General features: G+C 43.7%; 1 protein-coding gene across 1 annotated transcript in view; it reads left to right on the top strand.

Moving 5' to 3' along the window:
• Positions 1–8,386, top strand: part of rims1a (regulating synaptic membrane exocytosis 1a) — a gene marked incomplete at its 5' end in the record, with an annotated part of 106,343 nt that overhangs the window by 31,675 nt on the left and 66,282 nt on the right. Inside the window, 2 exons of the mRNA XM_079511506.1 lie at positions 2,566–2,785; positions 4,201–4,212. Of these exons, the coding sequence (XP_079367632.1) occupies positions 2,566–2,785; positions 4,201–4,212 (232 nt within the window). The remainder of the gene's footprint in view (positions 1–2,565; positions 2,786–4,200; positions 4,213–8,386) is intronic.

Here is an 8,386-nt window from a genome sequence, read left to right as displayed (position 1 = left end):
CTCACAAACAGGTTGCTATTTTTGTTTCTCCCTCTGCAGAGAGGGAGGCTTTGGTCTCATTCCGGCTATTGTCACCATTCCTTTAGTTTGAACTGAGAGGGCGAGAGTCAATTGTGGGTGATGAGTCTCTCTCTCTCTCTCTCTCTCTCTCTCTCTCTCTCTCTTGATTGATTGAAAAATGTATTAACAGTTTGCAGAATTACAGTACATTTCATGCACAAACTCAATACAAAGGCTGTTAACTGTGAGTGGACGACCCAATTAAGCATTACACTTGTTTCCAATAGGGTCCACAATGTTCAATTCATCAAAAACATTTAGAGACGTACAAATCTCTCTCTCTCTCTCATGTCATACTGTAATGTACAGTAGTATGTCCGGTCCTAGCCTCCCTCCACTGGCTTCCTGTCCATTCCCGAATCAATTTTAAGATTTTGCTATTTGTTTTTAAAGCCCTAAATGGGCTGGCTCCCCTGTACCTGTCTGAACTCATTGACCTGTATGTTCCGCTCAGACCCCTCAGGTCAGCTGACAAGCTACTGCTGACCGACCCCAAAACTAAATACAAGATGAGAGGTGACCGGGCCTTTGCAGCGGCCGGCCCTAGACTCTGGAACAGCCTACCCCTCCACATTCGCTCTGCTACCTCATTAGAGGTTTTTAAGTCCCTATTGAAGACTCACTTTTTCTCTGTGGCCTTTGACAATGCCTGATTATGTAAATGTTATACTATCTATAGCTTTATTTATTCTTATTTTGTCTTCCTGTTCCTCCATATTGTTGCCATGCACTTTAGTTATGTTTGCATGTACTGTTCTGTCTTTTCTATTTTTGAGTGGTGTAAACCACTCCTACGACTGGCTTTGTTAGTTTACGTGTCTGTCTGTCCGTCCGTCTGTCTGTCTGTTCGTACCAAAAAATTAGCATGGTGCATTGTGATTGGCTGGAATGAGACATTGCGTCACTGACATTACGTCAGACCACAGCTGATCAGTCTATATAAGACCTTACACCACTCAGTTCACACGGGTGTGATTTTTTAATCTGTACAGCACTTTGGTCGACCATTGGTCGTTGTGATACGTGCTATATAAATAAAGTTTGAGTTGAGTTGAGTCACTAAAATAAATTGACTGGGGGTTTTCCTTCAAAGTTCTCTTTATTTCTGTACAGCACCACAATCTGTTTGTCATGCCTTTATTGCCTTGTAGCAAGTATAATCTGTAGTTGTTTTTCTCTCTATTAGTATTATTGCTACTTTCAGTGGTGGAAACTAAGAACATTTTCTTAAGTACAATTCTGAGGTATTTGTACTTTACTTGAGTATTTTCAATTTCCAATACTTTTACTAATATTGTACTTTTACTCCACTACATTTATTTGAAAACTTGATTTACTAGTTACTTTGGTTTTTATTACAAAACATACATTATACACTTCAGCCCTATATAAAATGAGACATGCTGCATAAAAAGTAACGTAATACTTTTTTGTACTAAAGTACATTTTGATAGCAATACCTTTTACTCGACTACATTTTCAATCCCTGACTTTTCACTTGTAACTTGTTTCTCTTTCCTACAGGGGCCTCCAGCAGCAGTATAACATGTGATGTATCTTTCCTACAGGGGCCTCCAGCAGCAGTATAACATGTGATGTATCTTTCCTACAGGGGCCTCCAGCAGCAGTATAACATGTGATGTATCTTTCCTACAGGGGCCTCCAGCAGCAGCAGTATAACATGTGATGTATCTTTCCTACAGGGGCCTCCAGCAGCAGTATAACATGTGATGTATCTTTCCTACAGGGGCCTCCAGCAGCAGTATAACATGTGATGTATCTTTCCTACAGGGGCCTCCAGCAGCAGTATAACATGTGATGTATCTTTCCTACAGGGGCCTCTAGCAGCAGTATAACATGTGATGTATCTTTCCTACAGGGGCCTCCAGCAGCAACATGTGATGTATCTTTCCTACAGGGGCCTCTAGCAGCAGCAGTATAACATGTGATGTATCTTTCCTACAGGGGCCTCCAGCAGCAGTATAACATGTGATGTATCTTTCCTACAGGGGCCTCTAGCAGCAGTATAACATGTGATGTATCTTTCCTACAGGGGCCTCCAGCAGCAGTATAACATGTGATGTATCTTTCCTACAGGGGCCTCCAGCAGCAGCAGTATAACATGTGATGTATCTTTCCTACAGGGGCCTCCAGCAGCAGTATAACATGTGATGTATCTTTCCTACAGGGGCCTCTAGCAGCAGTATAACATGTGATGTGTCTTTCCTACAGGGGCCTCTAGCAGCAGTATAACATGTGATGTATCTTTCCTACAGGGGCCTCCAGCAGCAGCAGTATAACATGTGATGTATCTTTCCTACAGGGGCCTCTAGCAGCAGTATAACATGTGATGTATCTTTCCTACAGGGGCCTCCAGCAGCAGCAGTATAACATGTGATGTATCTTTCCTACAGGGGCCTCCAGCAGCAGCAGTATAACATGTGATGTATCTATCCTACAGGGGCCTCCAGCAGCAGTATAACATGTGATGTATCTTTCCTACAGGGGCCTCGGCCTCCAGCAGCAGCTGTCCAGCTACAGGGAGACGGTGGTACGCCAGGCCACGTCTGCGGCGGGCTCCTCCTCTGCGCACCGTGACGACGCGCCCACCTGCGGCATCTGCCACAAGACCAAGTTCGCCGACGGCTGCGGCAACCTGTGCTCCTACTGCCAGACCAAGTTCTGCGCGCGCTGCGGCGGCCGAGTCTCACTGCGCTCCAACACGGTGAGAGAGAGACACTGCCTTTCTGACACATAATAAATAGAGAGTGTATACAAAATCATTGCTGATTATCCAGGTCAGTCGGCCACAGGTGTTGGATCTCAGGTGGAGGCGATGACGTGTGTGTGTGTGTGTGTGTGTGTGTGTGTGTGTGTGTGTGTGAGTGTGAGTGTGAGTGCACGCACATGTGGTGAAGTACACAGCACATATGTGTGTCACATGTGTGTCGTTTGTGCTGTGTGCATGTGTTGATGATGTGTAGCTATTTGTGTGTTAGAGATGCAGGTGTGTGTGTGTGTGTGTGTGTGTGTGTGTGTGTGTGTGTGTGTGTGTGTGTGTGTGTGTGTGTGTGTGTGTGTGTGTGTGTGTGTGTGTGTGTGTGTGTGTGTGTGTGTGTGTGTGTGTGTGTGTGTGTGTGTGTGTGTGTGTGTGTGTGTGTGTGTGTGTGTGTGTGTGTGTGTGTGTGTGTGAGAGAGACCCATGGCAGGAGCTGCTAAAGGTTAATTGGGCATTAGGTTGTGCTGTGGACCAGGAGGAGGTCTCTGTCTTTCTGTCTCTGGACCTCAAGGGGTCCAAGCTGCCCTATACACACACAGCAGGGGCCACCTGCTGAAGGTGTGTGTGTGTGTGTGTTGTGTTCATTAATGATATTAGAAAAACTGTCACTATCTTTGAAATAGGCTGCCCATTTGATTTGTATATGGACACTTGTTTTACATCCAAACTTATGAAATATCAGCCTTTGGTGGAACGTATTATGGCCGTGGGATATAATTGTCAACTTATTGTCCTTGTATTTGGAAGTCTGTGCCATGCCCATAAACTTGTGCTCAGGGGTCTGCAATTGGGTGGATTGCAAAAGACAAATTTCTATCTCTGGGACCCTGATGTAAATCAATGTTAATTTAACTCTGAGACACCCCTCTGTGGTTCCATTTGTACACTCTGAGTTACAGACCAATAAGGGTCCATTTCGGTACCTAACTATAATTTAGCTGGGGACCCCCTGGAACTGCCTCATGGTCCCTTGGGGGTCCCCGGACCCTACTTTGGGAACCACTGCTGTAGATGAAGTCACTCTCAACCTCTGCACGCGCGCGCCTTTTCCTCAACATTGCCACAAATTGTGACATTTCACATCACATATAAAGATACACACACACCTGCACACTATACACACACAATGGAAGACCTACCGTTGGGGACCAACTCACAATCGCACGCACCCACGCACGCACCCACGCACGCACGCACGCACGCACGCACGCACGCACGCACGCACGCACGCACGCACGCACGCACGCACGCTCACTCACTCACTCTCTCTCTCTCGCTTGCACTCACATTGGAATGATTCAGACTAATTTCGTCTCTCTGTCCTTTCATCCACATGGGGCGCTGTTTCATCTGGTCTGCAGGAGGACAAAGTGGTGAGTCTACTTTACTTTTCTTTTCTCTCTCTCTAGAAAAGCCCTAATTTATACTCAAGGGAATACGAGGGAATCACTTGCCGAAAGGAACACATTTACAAGCTTCAAACAGCCTTGTTTGCTTGCACTTTATTTTATTTTTGCCAAGCAATCGTGCAATGGACTATGAATTTAGCTAAATACATTCCTCTGCTGGTGTTCAATGTCAGGTTAAATCGTGGCCCCCTTGGTCCCCCCCCCCCCCCCCCCCCCCCCCCCAACAGGTGCCACTGCCAAAGCTCTATACTTGACAGAACTGGGGCAAGCTCACACCACGTATGCAGCCAAACTGAATGACCCACGATCACACAACATCCTTCACTTTATTCTTTAACCACCTTAAAGAACCCCCATATGTTGCTTCTGAACCCGAAGATTAATATTTCACCGTTTTTAAACATATACATTTTCATAACAGGTTTTCATAGTAATCTGCGACCTACTGTCGCAATAAATGAGACTTACGTCACACTGTAAGCCGGCATGTCATCTCTGTATGGGAATGCATCAGGATGCTGTTTGCTTCAGAAAGCAGGGGTCGTTATCTTTATGACTGACTGGCTAGTGGTGTTGGATGGCTGTCCTGACTTGAACTGCTACTTGACATGGATTCATTTAATTACTCTGGGGTTGATTAATCTTGCCTGGCTCAGTGGTCTATATGCTAGTGGTGGTGCAAAGTCACTCTTGCCAGATTGTGCTCCCATTGGATGAGAAGCAGTGAAATTTATGAGAGTGTCTCCAGCAGTCGTTCTGTCAGGGTTGATGTTCTGCGTTTTAAACCAGGGGTCGACAACGTTTTTCAGGCCAAGGACCTCTTATTAGCTCAGAGAGAGATGAAGCAGAGATTCCCTCCTCTCTCGCGCGCGCGCACACACACACACACACACACACACACACACACACACACACACACACACACACACACACACACATTTAATTAAATTAATTAATTCATGTTAAATGTGTTTTGTCAGACATTTAACCACTTAAACCCTCAACACATTGTAAACACATTGTAAACTTGACCTTCTTTTTTCCCTGTACATCAAACCTCTTTGCCGAAAATAGACGATCTACAAGCTAACAACGCGTCTGCGACCAATTGTGAGCTTGTAGATCTGCTCTTTTCGGCTAATGTTCGCCCCCAGAATAGGGATGCAGGTAACGGGTACGGTCGCCCCTTTTCCATCTCGCCCCACTACTATACCTAATAGCTGTAAATAACATAAATTCATGTTGCATGATTATATAAATCCCCCCAAAAAAGAAATGTTAATAAATAGTTAAATAGCAGATCTAACACAGATCAGCTATTTCCACTATATTTGAAATAGGGTGGTTAATTCATAGTACATTTTTGCAAGTTTGGGTCCCGTAAGAGTCCCTTCTCAGAATACAATATTTCAATTTGAAATGCAGCAAAGTGAAAGCCACGTGCTTGCAAGGAAAACAAACAATCCAAAATGTGCTTAAAGGGATAGCTCACCCCCCAAAAATACTTATTTTCTATCAATTACCCACACCATGGAGCCTTGAATATTCATGGAGATGTTTTTGTTCTCGCATGCCAATAATTTGATGACCAGCAGTGTATCCGGTACACTGTTTGTTTGAGTCTCCTACCAGATACACTTCATACACTGCGTCATCAAATTATTGGCTCAGGAATCAACAAAAACAAAGAAATGTCCATGAATTCAAGGCTCCATGCGGGAAAATACATCATTTTGGGGGTGAACAAGCTTGTAGATCTGCTATTTTTGAAAGATCGTGAAAATGTGACACAAATCTTTGAATATATATTCTTTCAGAGCGAACGTTTTTAACTCAAATCTTTGCTTAAATTCTGGGGAGGTCTCTGAAAAAAACATATTTTGAGATGGGAGTCGGCGGCCAATTACATAGTTTGAGAGCCACTGATATAGAAACTATAGCTTTTTCAGAAAACTGTCAGGATTTAGAAGACGTTTGCAGAATCATTCTGGGCGGGAACCCCTTTTGGTGTTTTAAACATTATGTTATAATTTAGCTATTGGAAAATAGAAGATCTACAAGCTCATAGCGCGCCACCGAGTGGCGCGCTATGAACTTGTAGGTCTGCTATTTTAGAAAAATCGTGAAAATGTGCCTCAAATCTTTGAATATATATTCTTTCAGAGTTTCAGTTTTTAACTCAAATCTTTAATTGCTTCCAGGGGGTCACTGGAACAACATATCATTTTTGGGGTCTTTGACACGAAATATTGAGAACCACTGATATAGAAACATGAGATTTTTCAAAAGACATTTTTTAAATTTCGACATCAGGCCTAAATGGGTTAAGCACAGTATACTCAAGTAAATGTACTTACTTACTGTCCACCACTGCCTGTCATGCTCATACTGTACCTGTACCTCATACTGTACCTGTCATGCTCATACGGTAGCTGCAGACAGCGTGTTCCCATGAACACATGAGTGACATCAATACTATAGCTAACATTAATTTGGACATCCCATGAGCATGCACACACACGCAGTCCTCATGAATTATGGGTCTAAAATTGGCTGATATAGTGTACACTACAGTGTGTGTTGTGATGTACTGTATATCATGGCGGTATGTAGTCTATAGCGCATTTCCATGCTAATGAAATTCTGGGCTCATTATCTGCTGTGATTTCTGAGTCTGGTCGGGAGGCGTGTGTGTGTGTGTGTGTGTGTGTGTGTGTGTGTGTGTGTGTGTGTGTGTGCGTGTGCGTGTGCGTGTGTGCGCGCTGAAGCCAAGGCTGTTTTTGAAGTCTTGAGTCCCCCTCTCCTGGGAGACTGCTGTGTGTTGCCTCTCTCTCTCTCTCTCTCTCTCTCTCTCTCTCTCTCTCTGTGTGTGTGTCACACACATGCATCTGCAAAGACACTTTCTCTGATGCTCACACATACAATTTCTCATGCACAGCCACACGCACGCACACGCACATCCTTCTAATTGTAATGTCCAGGGCTGTATGTGAGCTGCAGGGGCCTGTGTGCGTTTATGAGGTCATAACTCAGAACAGCTGATTGCTGGTTTTAGACCCATTGTAATTTAGGAACAGATAAAATGTGCTATCCACTGTTGTCTGTTACACACTGATATACTGTTAACTTTAACACATTATGACGCAGAGCATTCAGAGAGTGCAAAAGGAACACATTAAAAAAGGGCATCTGAGCACAATAAAAATAAAAATTAAAGAAGAAATTACACTGCAGATAAAATCATTAACAACCCCCTATAAAAGGCAGCGGCAAACAGAAAGGTATTTAGCTTTGAGATCTGATAGTTGTAGCAGATCTACAGTTTTCTGGGTTTGTTCCAGATATGCGTTGCATAAAACGCTACTTTCTCCACTGCTATTCCACATGTAGTTCAGATTGTAATCTGGGGACAGAATGCAGAACTATCCCTGAGTCCCAGATGACCTGAGAGGTCCGGATGGTTCATGATAGTACAAGATCAGAAATATATATTTAGACCAACAGTAGTATTTTGAAATCAATTATTTAACAGAGGAGCAGTGTAAAATTCTCAGAATTGGAGTGATATGGTCCATTTTTGTGGCGTGACGAAGGACTCTTCTGAATCAACTACAGCTGTCTGGTCGATTTTTAGGGAGACCTGCAAAGACACCATTGCAGTAGGCCTATAGCCAGCAAGGGTGAAATCCATTAGACCTGACCGCCGCGTCGGTCATTCTGACGGGTCGGTCGGTAAGTCCGACGGATAGTTTACTATATACTGGTATAATATGATATGATATGATATAGTACTTTATTGTCAGTTCACACTGACTGTCTTGCGACCCAGCAGCCAAGTATGCAGAACACATATACACACATTTGACATAACACAAAGAACAAGACAATTTACATACATAAAGACATGAAGACAAGAGCAATATCCACCGCTTAGATTACCCTGTGGCTACTACAACTCCTGATTAAGCCTCAAGGTCGACTGGTGGACAAAGGACCTCTTTAGTCTGACCTTATTGTATGCTGGTACACCATATCTCCTTCCTGAAGGTAGCAACCTATATTCTCTATACAACACATGCTTAGTATTAGAGGTGATATTCCTTGCTAACCTTAGGATGCTGTTATCATACGTGGATGT

The sequence above is a fragment of the Electrona antarctica genome (assembly GCF_951216825.1).
Source record: "Electrona antarctica genome assembly, chromosome: 10".
In the NCBI taxonomy this organism is placed as follows: domain Eukaryota; kingdom Metazoa; phylum Chordata; class Actinopteri; order Myctophiformes; family Myctophidae; genus Electrona; species Electrona antarctica.
This window is presented reverse-complemented; position numbering and strand designations above follow the sequence as displayed.